Here is a 25,581-nt window from a genome sequence, read left to right as displayed (position 1 = left end):
CTGTGGGAAAATGATGTGCATCTCAGAGTCAATAAAACATCACACACACACACACACACACAGAGTAGCAGGGTCAGTAATAAAAACTTGAAGGGGAAAAGAAAACCTCCCTGTCTTCCATAGTGGATAAGTGAATAAATTGGTAATACCTTCCTGTGATAGAAAACTATGCCTCCTCAAAGAGAATGAGGTGACATTATACAAAGTAGCATGAAAGTATGTCCACAGAACATGGCAAAGCCAAAAATGAAAAAAAAAAAAAAAAAGGAGATAGCAAGATAAAGAACGGCACGTATATATTGATTCCATTAAAATCAATCATTCAGGGCCAGCATTGTGGCATAGTGAGTTAACCCACTGTCTGAAACACCAGCATTCCCTGTGGGCGCCAGTTCAAGTCTCAGCGGCTTCATTTCCAATCCAGCTCCCAGCTAATGCACCTGGGAAAGCAGCAAAGATGACCCAAGTGCTTGGATCCCTGCACCCATGTGGGAGACCTGGAAGAAGCTCCAGGCTCCAGGCTCCAGGCTTCAGCCTGGCCAGGCGTCGTCTCCATCTAGGGAGTAAACCACCAGATGGAAGACCTCTCTGCCTCTTCCTCTCTCTCTGTAATTCTGCCTCTCAAATAAATAAAATGAACCTTTTAAAAAATCATGTCCTTTATCACTATACTTATAATAAAAACAAATAAATAAAACCAATTATGCACATGCACGTGTGCACACACACACACACACACATGACAGCCGTGGTGGGGCGGCAGCTCCTTCTGCTCACAACGAATGCTTCACTGGCTCAGTTCGGTTCCAACTTTGGTCAGGGAGTGACATTCTTATTCTAAGTTCCCTTCCCTCTACCTAGGGGGCTGTACAGCTTGAACCACAGGCAGACTGAACACAGGACGAGTTCACTGGGGGCGGTGGGGTGGGGAGAGAGTCCCCAACAGTGCTCATCCTGAGTCCCTTCCTACCGTTCTCGGTTCCTTTGCTAAGAAAAGTACGTGCCCTTGTCTCACGCAAACCTTCCCTCTCTGGTTCCTTTTCAATGGTCACTCTGCCTTCTCTCTTCCTTTCCCCATCCACTGCATCAATCAAATCTAGAATCCTGAAGTTGGAAGAACAGACCTGCAAGAATGCCCCTAAGAGAAAATCTGGCTCCCAGCAGTTTACCCCTTCTTTAGTAGTCTGTTGCTGTGTCACTGGTGTGGCAGAGTAACTCTGGACAAAAATCCATCCTGACCTCCTCTCTGTCCCCACAGCACCCTACAAATACATCAATTACACTTCACGCGTTCCATGATGGACCCCTGCCTATCACCATGGCTAGAGCTCCTCCAGGGGAGAGGCATCACCTTCATCTCTGTGTTCTCAGGGTCTTGGATGGCGGCAGGTGCAGCGTTCCTGACTGTTTAAATGTGATCCACCAGCAGTAAGAGGAAACATCAAACACTTGGTCCTGTGCTAACCCAAAGGACTGCAGGTATCCTGGGTAAGACACGGTTTCTGCCCTCAATACGCATTTACCCTAAGAGAAGAGTTGCACCCTTTACAACAAAAATACAAATACAAAAGAGCAAAGCATAAAAGCCATTAGGTAAATTAATAGTTCACACTGGGGGGCCGGCACTGTGGTGGGCATAGTAGGCTGATCCTCCACCTATGGCACCGGCATCCCATATGGGCTGCGGTTCAAGTCCTGGCTGCTCCTCTCCCAATCCAGCTCTCTGCTGTGGCCTGGGAAAGCAGTAGAAGATGGCCCAAGTGCTTGGGCCCCTGCACCCATGTGGGAGACCTGGAAGAAGATCCTGGCTCCTGGCTTCAGATCAGCTCAGCTCTGGCCATTGCAGCCATCTGGGGAGTGAACCAGCAGATGGAAGACCTTTCTCTCTGTCTCAACCTCTCTGTGTCTGTAACTCTACCTCAAAATAAAATAAATAAAATATTTTTTAAAAAAATAGTTCACATTGGACAGCTCCTTGCTGATTGGGTGCCACCTACCTCACTGGTTCTCCTTAGGCATTAACCCCTTTAGTCCTCACAGCAAACCCATAAGGCGGGGTTGTTATTCCCATTTTCACAGTTAAGGCAACTGAGGCACCAGGAAGTTGAACCTGTCCACAGGTAGAGAGACAGTAAGCGGCAGAGCTGAGACTTGAATCCAGATAGTCTGACAATTTGCTTCAGATGAAAAAGAAGAGCAAATAACACAACACAGAGCCGACGCTGTCAGCATAATTGGAAGAGAGACCCCCTTCATATCACCGATAAACAGAACACTAAACACCACGTTCCAGCGACTCCTTGTGGACAGAGAGGGGTGCCCAGAGGAGCTACGTGAGAGTGAGGGGAGGGAGGAAAAGGGCCTGAGAGGGAGCTAGAATCACTCCCAGGAAGAGAAAACACAGAAAGAGAGACGTGGCGTGGAGCTCCACGATGCAAGAGGGAAAGTCTGTGAAGCACCAGGTGGTGGTCAGTAGGGCGCTTCTTCCAGGAAGCGAGGACGGAACAATCAGTGTCCTGCAGAGACCGGGCGGAGACGAGGGAAGCACGAGCTCCCAGGGGCAGAACAGAACCCAGACAGAAACATACACCACTCAGCCCACCCTCACCGAACCAGAAACACCCTTCAAAGAAACTGACAGAAGAGGGCACTCTAAACTTAGCAATCTTGTTAACCATCCTAAACCACCCTTTCTGTCCACTGAACTGGTAACAAAAGCAGGCTTCATGGGGGGTGGAGGGGACCCTGCAAGCCAGGGGAGAAACCCTGTAACACAATCAACTGAAACAAATATTCCCAAACATGCATTTGAAGGTGTGAATAAAACACCCTGAGTCAGAAAATTAAAAACTAAGAACAAAAATGGACAAAAGGTAGAAAAAAAAAGGAACAGAAATGATTGAATTCGGGGGTGGGAGGGTGGAAAAGAAAGATAAAACTATATGAGAAATAAAACCAAGAATTTCATAGTGCCTACAGAGGAATATATTAGAATGAAATTTCATAAGGGACATTGAAGAAATGTAGGAAAACACCAAAAAAGAACAAAAAGGAGATTAAAAATAAAGTGGTTGAAATGGAATATCAGCAAAGATCCAACTTACGTATAATTAAAGTTGCTAAAGAAGAGAAGCAAACCATTGAGACAGAATTAATTTTTAAGCTATGATCTAAAGCAACTTTACAGAAATAAAAACACTGACAACATAAACCAGGTACCTAAGAAAGCTGACTCAGAACAACCAATTCCAAAACTCATTCAATTTAAACTATTAGACTTTAAACATAAAGAAAAAATTCTCAAGATCTCCACTCAACTAAATAAATAACATCCACAAGTCAAAGGATTAGGCTACACCAAATTTCTCCAAAGCTGCACAACAAAAAATAACACATGCCAGTGATGATGTGGAGAAAGGGGAACTCTCACTTATTGTTGGTGGGAACAGAAACTACCACAGCCATTATGGAGAACAGTATCAAGGCTCCTCACAAAAACCTAAAAATATAAAATCCAGCAATCCCACCTGCGTGTGTATGTCCAAAAGAAATCAGGACACTGAAGAGACAGCTGCACTACTACAGCACTGTTCACAATACCTAAGATACACCGCTCCATACTGGCTGCTAATCTGGGTCTCTCTATGGGACCCCTCCCCACCGCTTCCCAGAGGCCCCGCCTCTAACACCATGAATGGAGGACTTTGGGGATTAAGTCTCAACATGAGTTTTGGAGGAGAGCAACATGCAGACCATTGCAGAGTGAGAAGTACAGGACCTTTTCTCTGGCTTCAGCCTGGGAGAGAACTATCCGTGTATGCATGATTAGAACAAGGCGGGCGGGGGGCAGCCATTCAGGACCTAAGTAGAGGGCTCCCATTCTAAATAGCATATTCATCTCCAAGAGTAAAGACAAGGCGTACGGTCCTCCTTAGCTGCATCTACAATGTCACTGTTTCGCCGTTAGAAACAACAACCATTTCTTCTCCCTCTGCTGTGGATACTGCAGATGATCTGACGTCCCATTTGACATTGACCAACTGCAAGGATGGGTCTCTCAGCCTAATGGTTAATACGAAAAGCAGGTGGACTTCAGACCTGACCCTTGCCCTACAGAAGCCTGGTATAAATATGTCTCTTTTTGTGGAAAATGATCAGAAATGACGTTAAGTTACTTACGGTCTTTATTAGCTTTTGGTTAGACTTTGATTCTGTAGATGTGACTCAATTGTGGAGATGGTTTATAAGGTCAACATAGATCTCAAGTTACGCATGCTATTAGAAAACCTGTGTCATAAAGCAGTCTCAAGAGTTATGGTTTTCTCCGGGACCGGTGCTGTGGTGTAGTGGGTAAAGCCACCACTTGCAGAGCCAGCATCCCATATGGGCATCGGTTCGAGTCCCAGCTGCTCCACTTTTGATCCAGCTCTTTACTATGGCCTGGGAAAGCAGCGGAAGATGGCCCAAGTGCTTAGGCCCCTGCACCCATGTGGGAGACCCAGAAGAAGCTTCTGGCTCCTGGCTTTGGATCAGTGCAGCTCCAGCTATTGCGGCCATTTAGGGAGTAAAGCAGCAATGGAAGACCCCCGTCTCCTCTCTCTCTGCCTCTGCCTCTCTGTCTCTGTAACTCTGCCTTTCAAAGAAATAAATCAAATAAACCTTGAAAAAAAAAAGAGTTATGGTTTTCTCCTAAGGTTTTTCTTCATCGGAAGAGTACTCTGTTCCCTCTTCTTAAAAAAAAAGAAAAAACTTACTGACACTATTTTAGAAATATCTAAATGCATGCAATCCTCTGAGAACTGAGCAAAGCATTCTTTTATATATAAATGATACAGTTTTTAGATCTCTAATCAGAAGTAGCCTAAACAGACAGTTGGCTTTGTGAGCTAAGTGTTGCCAGAAAGAACTGCTATAAATCAACTCCCCTGAGAGCAGATTTCCTACTTTTACAACTGCTCTATAAATAGTGGTATCATTTCAGTGCTCTTGGATGTACATTTTGTAAGCAGTTTATCTTAGTGGGAACTGTAAAATATAACGCTGGTCAAAGCTGGGAATTTTGCTGCTATTTTATAGAAATTCTTCTTTAGACAAATATGGTATCTGGTTAAAACTGTGTTGAAAGTTTCCAGGCTGAAAACATGTGACTTTATCATAAGGAGAGGAACTGGGAGGCGGGGGTTGCCCATTCATTCCCAGAGGAGAGTCAAGCTGTGCCCTTGGCTCAGCTCCCGATGGGCTTGACTTCAACACAGGCCCCAGGCCTTCTTATCTCACTGGCAACACAGTGGGCACTCAGGAGAGAAAGCAGCCTCAATGATACCACACATTCATCTAACCTCAGCTGAAAGACACAATGTTTAGGAAAACTTGCCTGAAAGAAATGGACTACAGTCACACTTCTAAACAACCCAAACACCCAAAACCTACCCCTGAATCAAGCCAGATCACCAGAGAATGGGCATGTTGTTTTTTTAAGTTTTTAAAAAATATTTATTTATTTGAAAGGCAGTGTGATAGAGAACAAAAACAAAGAGATCTTCTACGTGCTGGTTTACTCTCCAAACGGCTGCAAAAAGCCAGACCTGGGCCAGGCCAAGGACAGGAGCCTGGAACGCCATCCTAGTCTCCCAAGTGGGTGCAGGGGCCCAAGCACTTAGGCCATCTTGCACTGCTTTCCCAAGCACATCGGCACAAACCAGGATCGGAAGCAGAGCAGCCGGGACTCGAACCAGGGCTCTGATACTGGATGCCGGCGTCATAAGCAGCTGCTGGTTACTGGCTGCACCACAATGCCAACCCCAAGAACGGGCACTGTGAATGCATCTCTCCTGGGACACCCCACAGTAAGTTGTGTTTTTCTATAATTCAGTAAGCCATGGAGAGAGCAATATAAAAACAGACTTACCACGCATTGCTCATACACTGTCGTATTTATGAGACCACCTGAAATCAGTAACTCCTAGCTGATCTTGCTGTTGAGACAAAATTGTTCTCTCAGAAAACACTGCTGTGCTCTTACCTTCTAGAAATTGTACTGGCTCCCTTTCTGACTGGAGGGGTAGAAAACTTACACTCAAAGCTGTGACCCCTAATGATCAAGGTGTATAAGGATACAAATTATTCTTAACTATATGCTTACTTCTTTTTTTAATGTTTCTGCTTTGTTTTCCTTCCTCTTAGGCTTAGACATCTAATCTATCTTGTATTTTATATGGCATGCAGGTCACTTTAAATCTTCCCTATAAATAAGGATATAAATTCTTTTGTTTAAAAAATTCTATATTTAACCTTAGTGTAATAAATCACAAAGGAAACATTTGCAGATTGGATTGTCAAGAAATCTAAAACTTTCGGATCATAAAACACCATAAAAGGCCAACATTTAGCCTAGCAGTTCAGATGACCTCATCTGGGGCCAGCGATGTGGAGTAGTGGGTAAAGCTGCTACCTGCAGTGCTGGCATCCCATATGGGCACTGGTTCGAGTCCTGGCTGCTTCACTTCTAATTCAACTGTCTGCTATGGCCTGGGAAAGCAGTGGAAGATGGCCCAAGTGCTTGGACCCCTGCGCCCAGAAGCTCCAGGCTCCTGGCTTCAGATAGGTCCAGCTCTGGCCATTGCAGCTATTTGGGGAGTGAAGAACTCTGCCTCTCTGTAACTCTTTCAAATAAATAAATATTAAAAGAGAGAGAGAGAGAGAGCGCGCTCATCCAGGGGCCAATGCTGTGGCATAGTGGGGAAGGCATTTCCTGGAAGCCAGCGTCCCATATGAGCACCAGTTCATGTCCCAGCTGTCCACTTCTGATCCAGCTCCCTGCTAATGGCCCGGGAAAAACAGCAGAAGATGTCCCAAATGTTTGGCTTCTTGCAACCCATATGGGAGACTCAGATGGAACTCTTGGCTCCTGGCTTTGGCCTGGCTCAACCCTGGCCATTTCGACCATTAAGGGATGGAAAACTTCTGTCCACCTGGGTTTGACTGTCAGCTCTGGCTCCTGACTCCAGAATTCCTGCTGATGCAAACTCTAGGTGGCGGTGGCGGTGGCGATGGCTCAAGTAACTGGGGTCCTGCCAGGCACTTGGAGATCTGGATTGATCTGGTTCCTAGCGTTGACCCTGGCCCAGCCCTTGACATTGTAGGCATTTGGGGAATGAACCAGTGAATGAGAACTAACTCTCTCTCTCTCTCTCTGGTTCTCAAATTAAGAAAAATTCTTTTTTTTTTTTTTAATTTTTTTTGACAGGCAGAGTTAGAAAGAAAGAGAGACAGAGAGAAAGGTCTTCTTTCCGTTGGTTCACCCCCCAGATGGCCGCTGCAGCTAGTGCACCACACTGATCCAAAGCTAGGAGCCAGGTGCTTTCTCCTGGTCTCCCATGCGGGTGCAGGGTCCAAGCACTTGGGCCATCCTCCACTGCCTTCCTGGGCCACAGCAGAGAGCTGGACTGGAAGAGGGGCAAGTGGGACAGAATCCGGTGCCCCAACCGGGACTAGAACCCGGTGTGCCGGTGCCGCAGGCGGAAGATTAGCCTAGTAAGCTGCGGCGCTGGCCTAAGAAAAATTCTTGATCATAAACAAAATTAAAGGATGCTATAAAACAGAAGAAATGTTTGACACAAATAATAAATTAGGATTAATGCTTTTAGTATATGTATATCAATAATAACATAAAATTTGATAGACAATTGAAATAATGAAGGTAAACAAATCAATCAAGTAATGATGTTCAGGGGCCAGCGTTGTGGCATAGTGGGTTAAGCTACTGCCTGTGATGCCGGCATCAGTTCGAGTCCCAGCTGCTCCACTTCTAATCCAGCTCCCTGCCAATGTACCTGAGAGAGCAGCAGGAAGATAGCCCAAGTAGTTGAGCCCCTTCCACCCACATGGGAAACCTGTTATAGTCATCTGAGGAATGAGCCAGCAAATGGAAGACATCTCTCTCTTTCCTTAACTCTGCCTTTCAAATGAATAATAAATCTTGAGAAATGGGGATGTTGAATCAAATAAAGTTGAAAGCACCCAAAAATAACTTGAATTGCTTTCCTGGCATCAACTCCTAGAGTGACAATGGGCCGTTCCTGTTCAACCCTCTACCACTGCAGAGGCCAACTCCTTCGCTGAAGTGGTAAGGGTCACTCCTTACGGATCTTCCCATTTCCAGAAAGGAAAGGACAATTCCGGTTTCCTTCCACTGCCTTCTCTTTAATCCTCAAGGAGGGAAGAACGAATACGCGACCGGCAGGCAACTACCATTCCTTGGGTAATTCCTGGTGGGTGGAGTTCATGTGTTACAGGTCACCATGCAAACAAGACGCAGACTTTTGCATCCGTGACTGGTGGGCAAAGCCACCACAAGGCCCCCGAGAGTCCCAGTTGCCCTTATTTAAAAAAAAAAGGGGGGGGGGAGTAAGAAGCTCTATTTGGCCACAAAGCTAAGCCTCCTCCTCTAGTACTGCTTTTGCCTGAAACTCTGTGCTGGGGGGAGTTCCTGGGAACCAGCCCAGACCAAGTTGGTGCCTTACTCCTCAATGGTCTGTCTGTCCTGTGTAAACCGTGGGTGGGAGGAAGTGGGAAGATTGACAAGGGCTGCACAGGGAAGCAAAGTGCCCCGGGGTGTTGGGGTTCCTGTCTGCAGCTGGGACACAGGAACAGACACGGGATACCCAGTCACCAGGGAAACTTCACAGCTCAGGCAAAGAGCGAACACAAAGGCTGCTAAGGCACAAGCAGATAGAACTCCATTAGCTATCGCTGGTTGTTTTTTTTCTTTGTTTGTTTGTTTTTGTTTTTTGCTTTTTGTTTTGTTTTGTAAAAGCACATCTCTTTCTGCAAGCAGGGCCTTATAGTGTCCAGAAGTAGCTACGGTCTGTGTGGTTAAAGCAGTGCTGCTCCAAATGCGAAGTGCCAGTACTACAAGGCCTGGAGCTTACTAAACATGAAACTTTAGTATCAAAGAAATACCCGCACCGCCACGTTCACAGCAGCACTGTTCACAATAGCCAACATATGGAATCGACCAGAGTGTCCATCATCAGATGAATAAAGAAAATGTGGCATATGTACACAATGGAATATTATTCAGCTATAAAAAAAGAAAGGCTACCATTTGCATCAAAACGGATAGGACTGGAGGACGTCATGTTGAGTGAAACAAGCTGGGCACAGAAAGACAAACACTGCATGTTCTCCCTTATACGTGGGAGCTAAAACCAATAAAGATAAAAAATCCAGAAACAAAAAAGAAAGAAATGCCTATGTGTATCAACAAAAATAAATACATAAAAGTAAATTTTTTAATGAAAATTTGAGGTCTCCTCCCCAGACGTTCCACATCAGAATCTATGGAATGGAGCCCAAGAACCTGTGTTTTGGGGTGTTTTTAAATTCAAGAGACAGATAGCTAAATTCAAGTTGTAGAAAGACAGAGACAGACAGATAGGCAGACAGACAGAGCTCCCATCCATTGATTCACTCACCCAATGCCTACAACGGCCAAGAATGGGTGGGCCTGCAGCCAGGCCCTGGGAACTCAATCCAGATCTCCCATGTGGGTGGCAGGAAACCAACAACTTAAGCCATCACTTGCTGCCTTCCAACATTTTCATTGGCAGGAAGCTGGAATTATGAGCCAAAGCCAGGGACTAAACCCAGGCACTCTGATGTGGGACATGAGCATCCTAACCACTGATCCACACTTGCCCTAGGAGCCTGTTTTAAATAAGCTTTCCAAGTAATTCTCTTACTTGTTAAACTTGGAGGCATAGCATGAGAGCATTGTTAGGAGATTTGGGGGAGATTTTTAGGGAGCGTTTTGGGGAGCTGGACATTAGTAGGCAATCCAGTGCTCCACATTCTGTACTTCTTCATCCTATTTAGAATAGGGCTAAGGCAAGAACTGCAAATTCCTGGATCCATGGTCTCTCCACTGGCCCGCGGTTCACTCCAACATCGCGGGCTTCCAAACAGCTTTGGACGATTTGTTTCACAGAAACCCAGACTGGGGATTCCACAGCAGGGATTCTTCTTGGGTTGAAGTAGGGAAAAACTCCAGTGGAAGTGCTACAAACGCAAATGCTACATTTGAAAATGTAGGCTAGAATTCTGTTTCTAGAAATGAGACTTCCTCCAGTCTCTGAAAAAGCAATCAAATCCATTTACAAAGCAGGTTTTAGTCTTGCAGACAGGACAAGATCAGGAGAGAATGAAATCACGTGGAGGGTTCACACTAAGGAGAAGTATCTTTGAAACCATATTGATCCAGCCAGAGAAAAGGAAAGGCAAGGGAAAGAAGATACATCTAAACTCGACTGCTCTACAGAGACTGGAGAAAAGAGGGCTACTTATTAGATCAGGGAAAGTGGTTTACGATTATCAAAGAACATCGAGAAAAAGGACTATTTGGAGAACAGAGAAAACGTCCCCCCCACACACACAGCACAAAGGGTGCCCCGATTCATGAGTTATTCTATCTTTTAGATAAGGGCATCAGAAAAGGCATCAGTGGGGAGCCCTTCTTTGATTACTAGGACTGTGACACTGTGTGGTTACGGGAAATGCGGAGGTATTTTATAAAAGAGCAGAAAAGACCAGGGCAGAATTCCCCAAGCACTGTTAAGTGAAGTTTCAAGGTGGCCTGGTCTTTGGGGCTGGAACATGTAGAACACAGGCTATAAGTGTGTCTGCCTGGAATGCAGGCGGTGAGAACTCCAAGACAAGACACAGACTGACTACAGAGGATCCAGGGAGGATGGCGATTGGTGGAGCCCAGGGCTGGGAGGTGGGCTGGGAGAACAGAAATAAATACTGCCAGTCCTGGTGAGAGAGAAGGCAGACAGAGCTTCTGAGCACACTGGATGTTTGCGTGATCTGGAACGCGCTGGCAGCATTCCATCCCTAGGACAAGGTCAAGGGCAGACTGCAGAGTCGTGTGTTTGGAGAGTACCCATCTAAGGCTGAAATCAAAAAAGCAATCACAGAGGAGGAAGGTACTGAGGCCCAGCAAAAGGCAATAGCCCTCCCTGGGGAAAAAAGAAGGAACAGAAATGACTTTGATGGAAGGTGAAATGCTTAGAACAGCAGGAATTCAGCCAGAACTGGAGCGGCCAGGGCTTACCTCTCCGGAGTAGAAAAGGAAACAGTGGCAGGAGGGAGCATTTCAGTTCCCATCAGAGAATCACAGGGGCTTTAAGTCTTAGAAATTTATTTTAAGAGATGGGCACGTACCCACCACGTCCATGGAGAGAGGCAGAGGTGTGTGGGCTCTTCCTTAGCTGGGGCCACGGTCCATGCCGTAGGCAGGAGGAAGCCGCAGCCTACCGAGGCTGCCCCCTGCCTCCAGCACCCTCAGCAGTAAACAAGACACAACAGCTTCATAGAGAGAAGCCTGAGCACGCAGGTGTAAAAACTGGCGTCTGACCTGTGGGCTGCAAAGGCCCTTTGTATACTCTCGCATATACGAAGACTAAAGGAGATGCTGCTAAAGGAGCCAGAGTGTTCGTCGCAAGAAAGCACAGCTGACACCTTCAGGACAGAAGCGGACTATGTTGAAGACAAGTGACCCAGTGAGTGTGTGTCCAGTTACCCAAACGTCAGAGGAACTTGTGGCCGTGCAGAAAGCTCTAACAGTTGAGACCTCGGGACTCCTCTGGCCGGAAGCGCCAGGAAAGCACGCGTCCACCCGGGGAAGCACTGAAGAAACCATATGACTGCCACCTGCTTAAGACATACAGTGTGGGGCTGTTCGTGGGGGAAATAAAAGGATGCATTTTGAAAATGCAAAAAAAGAAAGGAAGGAAGAAAGAAAGGAGATAGATAGATAGACAGATAGGTAGGTAGGTATGTAGGTATGTAGGTAGGTAGGACCTGGGAGAAAACCGATTAGCCCAGAAGATTTCCTGGACCTCATGAAACCAGAGAAAGGCACAGGTTCCAGAAACTCAACAGCCACTCCAGGCTCAGCGGGAGTTGAAAGTGAAACCTCCCAGCCAGGAAGCAAGGCTCAGGGGCAGAGCACCAGTAACGGGAGCCTGTGGAGTTCAGAACTGAACCAGTGCCCCGGATCCTGCTGGGAAAAGGAGTTCAGAGAAAAGAGCAAAAACTCAGGACCGTGAAGGAGGCACACCAGCCAGCCAGCCTCGGCATCGCTCCTGAAGTGCTTCTGTCTGAAAAAGCGAGGACCTGCCCAGAGAGAAAGGGGCTCCTCCACTCAATGAAAAAGACCTTCCGGGCAGCAGGGAGTGGCTGCAAACACGGCCCCAAGCAGAAACACAACGAAAATGCTCTCAACAGATACAATGGGGCTCAAGGAAGACCCGGAACCACCAAACTGCAAATGTCTACAGTTTTCTTCTTTTATGTTTCTTTCTTTATTTTCATTTGATTTGAAAGGCAGAGAGAGACAGACAGACAGACACAGAGAGGTCTTCCATCCATAGTTCACTCTCCAAATGCCCAGAACAACCAGGGCTGGGCCCACCCAGAGCCAGGAGCCCAGAATTCCACCTGGGTGCCCCGTGTGAGCCATTCCAGGCTGTGCTTTAGCAGGTAGCCGACTGGAGGCAGAGAAGCTGGGACGCACTCCAGGGTCTCATATGGAGTACAGACAGCCCAAGCAGCGACTTAACCTCTGCAACTCACACTTCCAAGGATGGCGGATTCTGCCCCAGACGTGTGCAAGCAGAATGAATACAACCAACTTCACGAGAAGAGATTTCTCCAGTGAAACTTACACTGACAGGTGGCAGGCTCTAGCTACAGAAGCTGGAATAGGACACGCTAGGTTAGACTTACCTTTGGTAATTGAGGTCTACATTGCAAAGGAGCTGGTAACAATGACTTCTTCCTGAACTTGACACCAGGGGGCCCCATTCCATGATCAAGCTAGAGTTTAGACCTCATCTCCTACTTCTGCCCACCCCCCCCCCCACACACACACACACACACTGCTCCAGGCATCCTGCCGGCCTTGATGTCCCTAAAACCTGCTGTGTGCCTCAATAACCTGGCACACAGAAGGAGTGACACCCATCACAAAACCAGCTCTCAAGGCAGCGGCAGCCAGAACACTCAGCTGAAACTCAGCAGGGAAAACACTGCGGAAGAGAGAATCTGGGATGTTAATGCCCCTACGGTTTAATTTACAAGGGGAGGCGAATTTTATTTTTAGCTGTCACTTTCTCTGGAGGGACTGCGTAGACTGTGAACATTACTAAACAGCCAGCAATGTACTTGGGTTAGTGTTATGATGCCACGGAGCACCCTCTGCTGACACCCATCAGACAAGGTGTCCAGGCCCAATCTGAGAGGGAGAATAAAATAAAAACGTGTCATTTCAGCCTCAGAGGCTGGGAGGCCCTCATTAGTGTCCCGTCTTCAAAGTGCAAAGGTTAAACTGCCTACACGTGACCCACAAGGTGGGTGGTGAGGTGGTGAGAGTCAGGAAGAAGCCTCGGGAGGTAAGAGCAGCACCTTTATGATTCTGCTGTTCTTCAAAGGGAGCAGCTCTTCTCCTGATTGCCCATAAATGCGGCTGTTACAGGAATCTCGGACAAATGGAACTACAGAGACCCTGGGTCCCTTCCCACTAGGGGGAGCTGTGGAGCTAACTCAGCTAGCCTCGGCGTGGCTTCCTCCGGAGACCACAGAGAAAGTTCCTAAAGAGCCTGAGCCACAGGAGGCCACTGCTCTCCAAGACAAGTTACTGCACTGTGCATGGCCAATCATGAGGCCTCTTTGGCCTGCCAGTGTCCATCACAGCAGGGCTCCCATTTCTAGCTTCCTGAAAGCTGGTTCTAGCTGTCCATAATGAATACCTGGAGAGCTCGGTCATCTTAAATTTGGACCAAGTGAGGCCGGTGCCGCAGCTCACTTGGCTAATCCTCCGCCTGCGGCGCCAGCAGCCCAGGTTCTAGTCCCGGTTGGGGCGCCGGATTCTGTCCCAGTTGCTCCTCTTCCAGTCCAGCTCTCTGCTGTGGCCCGAGAAAGCAATGGAGGATGGCCCAAGTGCTTGGGCCCTGCACCCACAAGAGAGACCAGGAGGAAGCACCTGGCTCCTGGCTTTGGATCGGCTCAGCGTACCGGCTGTAGCAGCCATCTGGGGAGTGAACCAAAGGTAGCAAGACCTTTCTCTGTCTCTGTCTCTCTCTCTCTCTCTCACTGTCTAACTCTGCCTGTCCAAAAAAAAAAAATTGGACCAAGTGATACAACACCCAACAGAATTCCCAATTTAGGTAATCCAAGGAGGCCTTAAATATCCTTGCTTCATATCCCTATGTGCCAGAATCCTGTGGGGAAGGAGATGGATGGATGGTAACGATTCAGGCACCCTGAATCCCAAACGCATTTAGTTAGAACTGGAACCCAAGTCTCGTGAGCCCCAGCCTCTCATTCTTCACGCTCGCCCACACTGTACAGCTTTGTTCACACGTTTAGCTTGCTGTCCTGAGGCAGACAACAGACAGACACGCACACGCACCTGCTGGTGCCGTCCTAATCGTGACTTGCGCCGAGTGCTGTTCAGGAGATCCCAGGAGGGTGACAGTCACTGTATAATTAGTCGTCGGGTACAGGTCCAAACATGCCACGGGAGCTCGATCCCGCGTCGTGATGTTGAACGCTAGCACGTGATAAAAGCCGTCCAGATACCACCTTCGGCCCAGAACTCTAAACTGCCGTGGGATACAAAGAAAGCATCGCATTAAATTTTCGGTTGGCTTGCAGATGTCTAGACGATAAGCAAAATGGAGATAAACAAGAAAGTTTTTGCTGCTTATCCTCACCCATCTCCGACTATTTTTTAATACAATAGCAAGCTAAACAGGAGAAGCTACCTTTCCTATCCAACTCATCTAGACTTAGGATTATGTTTAAAATGCATAACTGCATCTCAGAGAAATAAAATGCCAGGTGTTTGGCACAGCAGTTAAGATGCCACTCGGGACGCCTGCATCCCACACTGGAGTGCCTGGGTTTGAGTCCCTGCTTCACTGTCAACCCAGCTTCCTGCAGGGAGGCAAGCGGAGAAGGCTCAAGGACTTGGTCCCCAACACCACACAGGAGACCCAGATGGAGATCCAGGCTCCTGGCGTCGGCCTGGCCCAGTCCTGGCTCCAGCAGGCATTTGAGAGTGAACCACCAGATGGAAAATCGATAGATTGATTCTCTCTCTCTCCCTCTCAGCTCCATCACGCTGCCTTTCAAATTAATAGACATCTTCTTAAAACAAAAAAATAAAGTATCAGTCTATTCTAAAGTAATCATTTAAAGTCCAGCCAATGAAAGAGATTACAGCTGAGCTGTTGGGCACAATTCTTTGAATTTCTTGTTACTGTAAGGAATCCAGATAGGCCTCATCGAACAGAAAACTTGAGGAATACCCCAGGTGATACCCTCTAAAAGCAACTGTGTGATAGTACTTCATTTGACCCTGCCTGTTAAAGTGCTGGTAACACAGTGTCTGATCCATGGAGTCACCATGCATGCCGCTAACTCCCTCACAGAATACCCACTGCCAACTCAACTCAAGCAGCAGGCAGAAGGAGTTAGCGGGGGGGGGGGGGGGGGGCTAGCATTGTGGTGCGGTAGGTGAAGCCACCACTTGTGATGCCAGCCTCCCACATCAGAGTACCAGTTCAAGTTCCAGATGCTCTGCTTCTGATCTAGCTCCCTACTAATGTGCCTGGGAAAGCCACAGGTGATGGTCCTAGTTCTTGGGCCCCTGCCACCCATGTGGGATTCCAAGATGGAATTCTGGGGTTTTGCCTATGACTTGGCCAAGTCCCAGCTGTTGCAGCCATTTGGGGAATGAACCAACAGATGGAAAGATCTCTCTCTCTCTCTCTCTCTCTCTCTTTCTGTCACTCTGCCTTTCAAATACATAAATGTCTTAAAACACACACACACACACACACACACACACTTTGTGAAAATGAAGGGAGCAATCTTGACCAGTCCTTGATCAGCTAGTAGAAACTTTCATGCACACAGTCGTTCCACTGATGCTGCGCCACGGGCTGTATCACCCCGGCCTCACTGACCCTCCCCCATCAAAACCTGAAACTGGAGCCAGAGCCAGGACTCCAACCTAGGCACTAAGATACGGAATGCAGGCATCTTAACTGTTAGGCTACCTACCCGCCCCGTCCCCCATGGTTAAAACGGTTTGAGAGGCAGAGGGAGAGACACAGGAGAGAGAGCCAGCCAGCCAGAGGATTTTTTTTTTTTTTTTTTTGACAGGCAGAGTGGACAGTGAGAGAGAGAGACAGAGAGAAAGGTCTTCCTTTGCCGTTGGCTCACCCTCCAATGGCCACCGCGGCCGGCGCGCTGCGGCCGGCGCACCGCACTGATCCAAAGGCAGGAGCCAGGTGCTTCTCCTGGTCTCCCATGCAGGTACAGGGCCCAAGCACTTGGGCCATCCTCCACTGCACTCCCTGGCCACAGCAGAGAGCTGGCCTGGAAGAGGGGCAACTGGGACAGAATCTGGCACTCCAACCGGGACTAGAACCTGGTGTGCCAGCGCCGCCAGGCGGAGGGTTAGCCTGTTCAGCCACGGCGCCGGCCCAGAGGATTTTATTTTAATGTCCACGTGGAGCCACGGGCTACATCACCCTGGCCTCACTAACCCTCCCCCATCAAAACCAGCCTGCAGAGTTCCTTGAGCTCAGTATTGTGGAGTTTCTCTTCTCCATTGCAGCCCCCCCACAGCCGTGACCACAGCCTACACTGTGTCATTATCAGAGCAGCCCCCCGAGATCTCCCACGCCCTCTTCTCTAAGACCGCTTACTAGTGAGGCATAGCATGCGACACGTGTGTTTGGGCAATACACATATATTCTCTCTTGCAAAATGCCTTTGAATGTCACTTTTTCCCAATGGATTCGAGATTTTTGTCCCACATGCTATCTTTTTTCAATTTGACTCTTTAATCATTTTAGTGTAGCGTGTGAAACAAGAATCAGCTACTTTCTTACACCAGTAGTTATAACCAACTGTCCCAGAATCATTCATGAAACTTTTTTTCTTGGAAGAGGATTTGAAAATCGTCTTTACCGGTTATTAAATTACTTGGGTACTGGCCGGCGCCGTGGCTCAACAGGCTAATCCTCCGCCTTGCGGCGCCGGCACACCGGGTTCTAGTCCCAGTCGGGGCACCAATCCTGTCCCGGTTGCCCCTCTTCCAGGCCAGCTCTCTGCTGTGGCCTGGGAGTGCAGTGGAGGATGGCCCAAGTGCTTGGGCCCTGCACCCCATAGGAGACCAGGAGAAGCACCTGGCTCCTGCCATCGGAACAGCGCGGTGCGCCGGCCGCAGCGCGCTACCGCGGCGGCCATTGGAGGGTGAACCAACGGCAAAAGGAAGACCTTTCTCTCTGTCTCTCTCTCTCACTGTCCACTCTGCCTGTCAAAAAAAAAAAAATTACTTGGGTACTTGAATACGTTCCTACTCCCAGCATTCCTCCTCAGATGGAAATCTGAATCTTTCACTTGCCTGCTCAAAACCCTTCAGTGGCTCCACATGGACATCAGAATAAAATCCTCTGGCTGGCTGGCTCTCTCTCCTGTGTCTCTCCCTCTGCCTCTCAAACCGTTTTAACCATGGGGGACGGGGCGGGTAGGTAGCCTAACAGTTAAGATGCCTGCATTCCGTATCTTAATGCCTAGGTTGGAGTCCTGGCTCTGGCTCCAGTTTCAGCTTCCTGCTAATGTATACTGTGGGAGGCTTAGATTAAGCTCCTGACCCCTGACTTCAGCTCCCCAGGCCATTACAGGAATTTAGGGAGCGATTCAGCACCTCTCTCTCCCCTCCGTCTCTCAAATAAAAAATAAAATAAAAATTCAAAAAGTTAGCATAGGGGCAGGCGCTGTGGTCCAGCAGGTTAAACTGCTACTTGTGATGCCTGTAGTCCGTATCAGAGGGCCGGTTCAAGTCCCAGTTACCTCACTTCAGATCCAGCTCTCCGCTAACGCACCTGGGAAGCAGCAGATGGCTCAAGTACTTAGGACCCCAACACTCATGGGGGAGACCAGGATGGAGTGTGTGGCTCCTGGCTTCAGCCATGCACCACCCTCGCTGTTGTGGCCTTTTGGGAGTGAACCAGTAGATGGAAGATATCTGTCTCTCTCCTCTCTCCTGCCTTTTAAATAAGTAAGTAAGTGAATATTTTAAAATGAACTTTAGCATAATGTAGGGCTTTCCATGATCTGACCACCGCTTGGATTTTTGCCTCCTCTCTCCCTCCTTCTCTTTGTCTTCTCTATTATCCAATAGGCTACTGTGTTTTCCCACAATACCCTTCTTTACCCTCTCCCCAGCTCTTTTATCTGGATAATTCCTCCTCAGTTCCCAGGACTCAACTCAGCATAGTCTTTGCTTCTTATTTCAAAATTCTATCTGGATACACACACACACACACACACCCCATTATCAGCATTCATTGTATCACATTATCGCTGTCTGTTTGCTTATACATTTCTACTAGTTTGAGCTGGGACTTCCAGGTTCTAATACATGATATTCTTTGGAAAATGGTTATTGAATAATTAATTTTAATTTATCAGATCTACTCTCTGTTGGATAATTTGCTAGGCACATAAATGACACAAAAATAAATTTAAATTCCTACCTAAATTTACTTATAATTATACCTGTGATTTTTTTTTTTTTGACAGGCAGAGTGGACAGTGAGAGAGAGAGACAGAGAGAAAGGTCTTCCTTTGCCGTTGGTTCACCCTCCAATGGCTGCCACGGCCGGCGCACCGCGCTGATCCGAAGCCAGGAGCCAGTGCTTCTCCTGGTCTCCCATGTGGGTGCAGGGCCCAAGGACCTGGGCCATCCTCCACTGCCTTCCCGGGCCATAGCAGAGAGCTGGCCTGGAAGAGGGGCAACCGGGACAGAATCCGGTGCCCCGACCGGGACTAGAACCCGGTGTGCCGGCGCCGCAAGGCGGAGGATTAGCCTATTGAGCCGCGGTGCTGGCCAACCCATGATGTTTAAAAAAAAAAAAAATGAAGTTGGGGTTGGTGCCATGGCTCACTTGGGTAATCCTCCGCCTGCAGCGCCGGCATCCCATATGGGCGCCAGGTTCTAGTCCCGGTTGCTCCTCTTCCAGTCCAGCTCTCTGCTGTGGCCCGGGAGGGTAGCAGATGATAGTCCAAGTGCTTGGGCCCTGCACCCCATTCCCATTCCCAGGAAGAAGCACCTGGCTCCTGGCTTCGAATCGGCGCAGCGCTGGCCATAGCAGCCATTTGGAGAGTGAACCAACGGAAGGAAGACCTTCCTCTCTGTCTCTCTCTCACTGTCTATAACTCTGTCAAATAAATAAATAAATAAAATACCTTCTTTAAAAAATGAAGGACCAAAATCCACACTCAAATGTGAATCTGATGGCAAAATGAGCAGTAAATATTGAATGCAGTAAAATAAAACACAGGTGTACAACAGGATGGAAAAAACGACAGCAGGAGACCAGACAGAGCAGCCCTCCTCAGGTCGTCTTCTCAGCTGCATCCATGGCCCATCTCACGTCCACCTCAGAAAACAATGGTCAGAGTCTCCACTACTCATTACGTTCGTAGTTTTAAATAGTCCAGCTCCACACTAGACATCGCCCAAATTTTTCAATGACAATCTTAAACAGCACAGCAATCGTCTTACTTGGTACATTCGTTCTGATCCGACTTTGACAGCATGCCTGTTTAGTTTCAAACAAGTTTCGTTAAATATTGAAATATTAAAAAGTCCATCATCTTCTAAGAGGTCATCTTCTAAAAGATACGAAAGAACATACAGAAAAGTTGAATCATCCGAGCGAAACACATCATGACCAAGTACAAGTGCAGCTCTGGCACCTAAGAGAACCAGCAAGGTCCTGGACAGGAAGAGCGTTAACTGTGGCACCAGCAAGCGTAGTGACAAGTCGTGGCTCTGCACTTCTTCACTGTACAACCCTGGCTGAGTCACTGAACCCCTCTGAACCTCAGTTCCCTTATCTGTGAAATGAAGCACTCCAGATGGCTCTTCCCACATCACTGGCTGTTGACAGCATCCACTGACCTATTTCAAAGTTGCTGTGAACAGATAAAGCTGTGATATTTTTACAAAGTAAATTCTACCACTTGCACCGTCCACAGTGCAATGTTACACAAGTAACTAACCATCAGCCAGGAAGTCTGAGAATAAGAAAAAAATGAATAAAAAAAATCAAAGGCGGCTGTGCATTAGAATTCTCAAAAAGGACCAGAAAGTAAAGGACCAGGCCGGAGGGTATCTGCTCTCCAAGTAGATCTCCAGAGATACTCAACAGCACTCAGCCACGGCACTAACATAATCAGAAGGCAGATTTGTTTCAACCATGATGAGAAACGAAGGCATTTCATACCCCCTGCAGCCCAAGTCATGACTCCAATGCTCTGTTCTATTAATGTGGTCCAAAAAAAAAAAAGTTTTCTCCTAATGAATTCAAGAACTCAACAGAGTCTGAGAGTAACATTGGTCATTTTCAGGGAAAAAGTAAATTTCCTAAGAAGCCTATATGTTTTCTATCTATGAGAAAAACTTGAGCTGTCTGTCAAACAGAGCTATGTTGTCACCATCTTTAACGTGCATTCTTCCCATGGGAGTGTCTGCCACCTAAGAAGCAATAATGATAGCAATAAATTATTCTAGTCAAAACCAGAGTGGCCCACACCCTTTCCAATATCACAGCACAAGGCAGTAAGCCTGGAGGAAATATTCCTGGCTGCAACTGGAAAATGTGAAAACATGGCAATGAGACGATCTGAAGACCTGCTATGTGTGCTCTCCACGATCTTCATAGTTTCTAAGATTCCACAGGGGGGCCGGCGCTGTGGCTCAGCAGGTAAAGCTGCTGCCTGCGGTGCCGGCATCCCACATGGGTGCAGGTTCAAGTCTCGGCTGCTTGACTTCCAATCCAGCTCCCTGCTAATGTGCCTGGGAAAGCAGCAGAAGATGGCCCAGGTCCTTGTGCCCCTGCATCCACATGGGAGACCTGGAAGAAGCTCCAGGCTCCTGGCTTTGGATCTGCCCAGCTCCAGCCGTTGCGGCTATTTGGGGTGTGAACCAGTAGATGGAAGACCTTTCTCTCTCTGCCTCTGCCTCTCTGTAACTCTGCCTTTCAGATAGATAAATAAATTCTTTTAATAAAAAAAAAAAAGCTTCCAAAGGGATATCAGAAACAAGAATTGCCACATGTAGACATGTGACATGTGTAGACATGTGACTTTGAGGAGCACCAAATGTATGCATGTGGGAAATATACACAGAGAGAACACAGGCAGGGGTGCCGTCTGCATGGCTCCCGTCTCGGGTGGATTTTCACATAACACAGCCGTTGCAGTCTGAATTCGGGGGAACGGAGGCATCTGGCTCCCACATCCTAAGCCCAATTCTACAGAAGTGGTTGAGAACAAGTAAAAATGGGTCAAAATTTGCATCGGGGTTGGAAAGAGAGGTTAGCTGCCATACACAAGGCAGCTACAGGAAGACATTTTTGCTCAGCACAGTGGGGAGGAGACCGGGCTCAAGAGAGACGCCGAGAATCGCTGGGCAATCCACCTCCCAAGTGAAGGAATGTGGGATCCAAGTTTCACAGGAAGGAACTAGCAGAGAGCTGGCACCTACGGAGGCTGCGGGACAGGCCACACCCAGATCCGGGACCCATGCTGCACGTGGAGCCATGGCGCCCACTGGTTCCCAGCCTGCCTAACTGCCCATGGCAGTCACCCAGTCACAGCAGCTCTGAAGCAATGCTGGGACGTGATGGATAGCCCCGGGAAAAGTGCACACGCCACTACCACCACTACTGCTGACGACAGCCCCTCCTGAGCTCCCTGGAGATCAGCAACAGGGAAGCAGAGGCCCAAGGCCTGGGGCAGGAAGCGGAGGGTGTTTCTTTCTCCTATCGCAGCCTGGGGACTGTATCAGCTGCCTGAGTGGTAGCACCAGAAAGAACCCAGGCCAACAGCTTCACCAATCAGTCATGCCGGAAGAGTGCTCAAAAGATGGAGCTCAGGCCCCGGGGATGCCGCATCACCCTGCTGGCGAGACCTCCTTCACGATGACCTGAGACCTGCCGGCTACCACGAGCAATAAAAAGCCAGATCAAAGGGAACAGCACCCATTTTATTACAGGAAAAGTATCAGACTGAACAGAATTTTGAAACGCCAAGGATAGCTCATCGACCAGCCAAAGGATAAAAGAGGCCTATGAAGCAATTCTACAAAGGACAGGCAGATCTTGTGCTTAGGAGGCCAAGACGGAGCTTCTGAAAAAAAAAAATAATAATAATACTGAGCACAGCCATGGTAAAGCAGAGCTAGGCAGTGCTCGTTTTGTAATTGCAATAAGGAAATTCAGAAGTGGGCTTCAGCGAGAGACAAAGGGTGAGATACCAAGAGACTGCGACAGCAGAGAGGAAGGAGGTTGAGAGGCAGAAACAAAAACGGAACTCGACAAGAGCCAGAAAAAGGAAATGGAAGGGCCCCAACAGAACGCTCAGTGCCTTAGAGATGGGAGGGATCGGAAATGTCGATGCATAAATACACACATCCATACATCCATAAATGCATGGGGAGAACAGACTCAGCCCACATCAGGGAGCCAGGGGGAAAATACACAGCATTTAAAAAAAAAAAAAAAAAAAAAAAAAGGAGAAAATGAAAGCTAAGTGGGCTGAGTCTATTCTCATAAAATACCACATGGGGTATTTTAAAAGTCAAAAGCAAAATTTAAAAAAAAAAAGAAAAAAAATTTAATGTATTTATCTGTTTGAAAGGCAGAGTTGGGGGGGGGGGGAGGGACAGACAGAGAAGAAAGAGATCTTCCGTCTACTGGTTCACTCCTCACATGGCCACAATGGCCAGGGCTGGGTCAGGCCAAAGCCAGAAGCCGAGAATTCCACCAAGTCATCCAAGTGGATGGCAAGGGCCCAGGTACTTCGGCCACCTTCTGCTGCTTCCCCAGGCACATTAGCAGGGAGCTAGATCAGAAGTGGAGCAGGGGCCAGCGCTGTGGCACAGCAAGTTAACGCCCTGGCATCAGCATCCCATATGGGTGCCAGTTTGAGACCGGCTGCACCACTTCCAATCTAGCTCTCTGCTGTGGCCTGGGAAAGCAATAGAAGATGGCCCAAGTGCTTGGGTCCCTGCACCCACGTGGGATACCTGGATGTTACTCCTGGCTCCTAGCTTTGACCTGGCCCAGCTCTGGCGTTTATGGTCATTTAGGGAGTGAACCAGCAGGTGGAAGATAACTCTCTCTGTGTGTCTCTCCCTCTCTCTCTGTAACTCTTTCAAATAAATAATATTTTTTAAAATCTTAAAAAAAAAAATCACACCTTGCTCAAACTCTTCTTTCAAGATTTAAATTCCCAAAACCAATGTAACCGCTTGTAGAATTCCAAAAATAGAAGTTTGTGACCCAAAACTTTTATCGTCCAATCCAGCTCCCATTCACATATGAAGGCAACAAAAGACCCTCTCAGATAGTCACTGGCTCAGAAAGTATCCCATCCCCTTAGTAAGAAGATAGAAACCCTCATCCAGAGAGACAAATAAAAATAGAGGAAAAATGGAGAAAGCAGCCTAACAGGACTGGCAATAAATACTGAGACTTTTAAAACATATACCTAAGGTTAAATAATTGGTACAAATAGTGCCATAAATCAACTTAAAAATGAATTCCTTAAAGACATAATACATGTTAAAATTTTTTTTTAAAAAAGCTGGCCATGAAATACCACATGCGGTGAATAACTAAGTAAAGGAGAAGGGATAAAAGGAAGAGTGGCAGCTTCCTCTGGTCACTCAAGGAGAAGTTAACATTGCTTCAGTTCTTGGCTTTTTAATATTTATTTATTTATTTGAAGGGCCCAATTCCAGAGGGAGGGAAAGACAGAGACAGAGAGAGAGAGAGAGAGAGAGATCTTCCATCCATTGGCTCACTCCCCAAATGGGCCCTAAAACCAGTGTTGGGCCAGGTCAAAGCCAGGAGCCTAGAACTGTATCCTGGTCTCCCACATGGGTGACAGGGACCCGTGAAGTACTTGGGCCCTCTTTCCCTGCCTCCCAGGGATGCTAGCAGGGACCTGGACTAGAAGCAGAACAGCATTCCAATACAACAAGTGTTTGTTTAATCTGCTGCTCCACATTGCCCACCTCGAAATAATTTTTTTAAAGAAAGAAAAGATTTTAAAAAACTTATTTTATAGATTTGAAACTATTCTGAAATAAAATGTTTTTTTAAAAAGATGACAGAAAGGAAAATTGTATCACAAATACCAATAATATAAATTGGTCAGGGCTGGGCATTGTGGCACGGTGGGTTAAGCCATCTCGTCAAACACCCATCTCTCATATCAGAGTGCCAGGTCAAGTCCCAGCTGCTCCACTTCTGATCCAGCTCCTTGCTAATGCACCTGGGAAGGCAGTAGATAATGGTACAAGTTCTTTGGTCCCTGCCACTGAGGGAGACCTGGATGGAGTTCCTGGCTCCTGGTTTGGTTGGCCAGCCTCAGCTGTTGCAGGTATTTGGGGAGTGAACCAGTAGATGAAAGATCTTTCTATCTCCATGTCCCTCTCTCTACTTGTCCACTTCTCTGCCACTCTGCCTTTCAAATAAATAAATAAAACTTTTTGCAGAAGTGGAGCAGTTGGGACTCAAACCAGTGCCTATATGGGATGTCTGTGTCGCAGGTGGTAGCTTTACCTGTTATGCCACAATGCCAACACCTAATAAATCTTTTTTTTTAAGTTGATCCACTTATCTACTCAAAAACAAAGCATTTTCCCAGAAAACTTCTTAACAATTGCTACCCCCTAGAGTATACATATAGCAATGCTATCCAGATAGTTTTTCAGAAGAAAAACAAAGTAACTGAAGATATGTAATGCAAATACAAGCACAAAGAAATCAAGAAAAAAAATAGTATTGTCTCAAAGTACAATTCAAGGCAAAAACTACTAAACAGAATAAATGTGACAATTTGCTATAGGTGAAAGCATCTATAATTAAAGATATCAGGGGCCGGCGCCATAGCGCACTAGGTTAATCCTCTGCCTGCAGCGCCAGCATCCCATATGGATGCTGGTTCTAGTCCTGGTTGCTCCTCTTCCAGTCCAGCTCTCTGCTGTGGCCCGGGAAGGCACTGGAGGATGGCCCAAGTGCTTGGGCCCTGCACCCGCATGGGAGACCAGGAGGAAGCACCCTGCTGGTTGGATCAGCATAGCTCCAGCCATTGCAGCATTTGGGGAGTGAACCAACGGAAGGAAGACCTTTCTCTCTGTCTCTCTCTGTCTCTCTCTCTCTCTCTGTAACTCTGTCAAATAAATAAATAAAAATCTTTAAAAAAAAAAAAAAAGATGTCAACCCTGGGGACCACCAGCACCCCATATGGGCCCTGTTTCAAGTGCCAGCTGTTTCACTTCCAATCCAGCTCTCTGTTAATGCACCTGGGAAAGAAGTGGAAGATGGCCCAAGGGCTTGGGCCCTAGAACCCATGTGAGAGATCCAGATGGAGTTCTAGGCTCCTGGCTTCAGCCTGGCTCAGCTCTAGCTGTTGCAGCCATTT

At 47.5% G+C, this 25,581-nt stretch overlaps 1 protein-coding gene across 1 annotated transcript in view; it reads right to left on the bottom strand.

The window, feature by feature from the left end:
• The window catches only part of SUSD1 (sushi domain containing 1), a 141,332-nt gene that overhangs the window by 44,151 nt on the left and 71,600 nt on the right, over positions 1 to 25,581 (bottom strand). Inside the window, exons 9-10 of the mRNA XM_062206717.1 lie at positions 19,649 to 19,758; positions 14,474 to 14,666 (exon numbers count right to left, since the gene is read on the bottom strand). Coding sequence (XP_062062701.1) covers positions 14,474 to 14,666; positions 19,649 to 19,758 — 303 coding nt within the window. The remainder of the gene's footprint in view (positions 1 to 14,473; positions 14,667 to 19,648; positions 19,759 to 25,581) is intronic.

This window comes from Lepus europaeus, chromosome 12, assembly GCF_033115175.1.
Source record: "Lepus europaeus isolate LE1 chromosome 12, mLepTim1.pri, whole genome shotgun sequence".
Lineage (NCBI taxonomy): Eukaryota > Metazoa > Chordata > Mammalia > Lagomorpha > Leporidae > Lepus > Lepus europaeus.
Note: the sequence above shows the minus strand (reverse complement) of the source record. Positions and strands in the feature narration are given on the sequence as shown.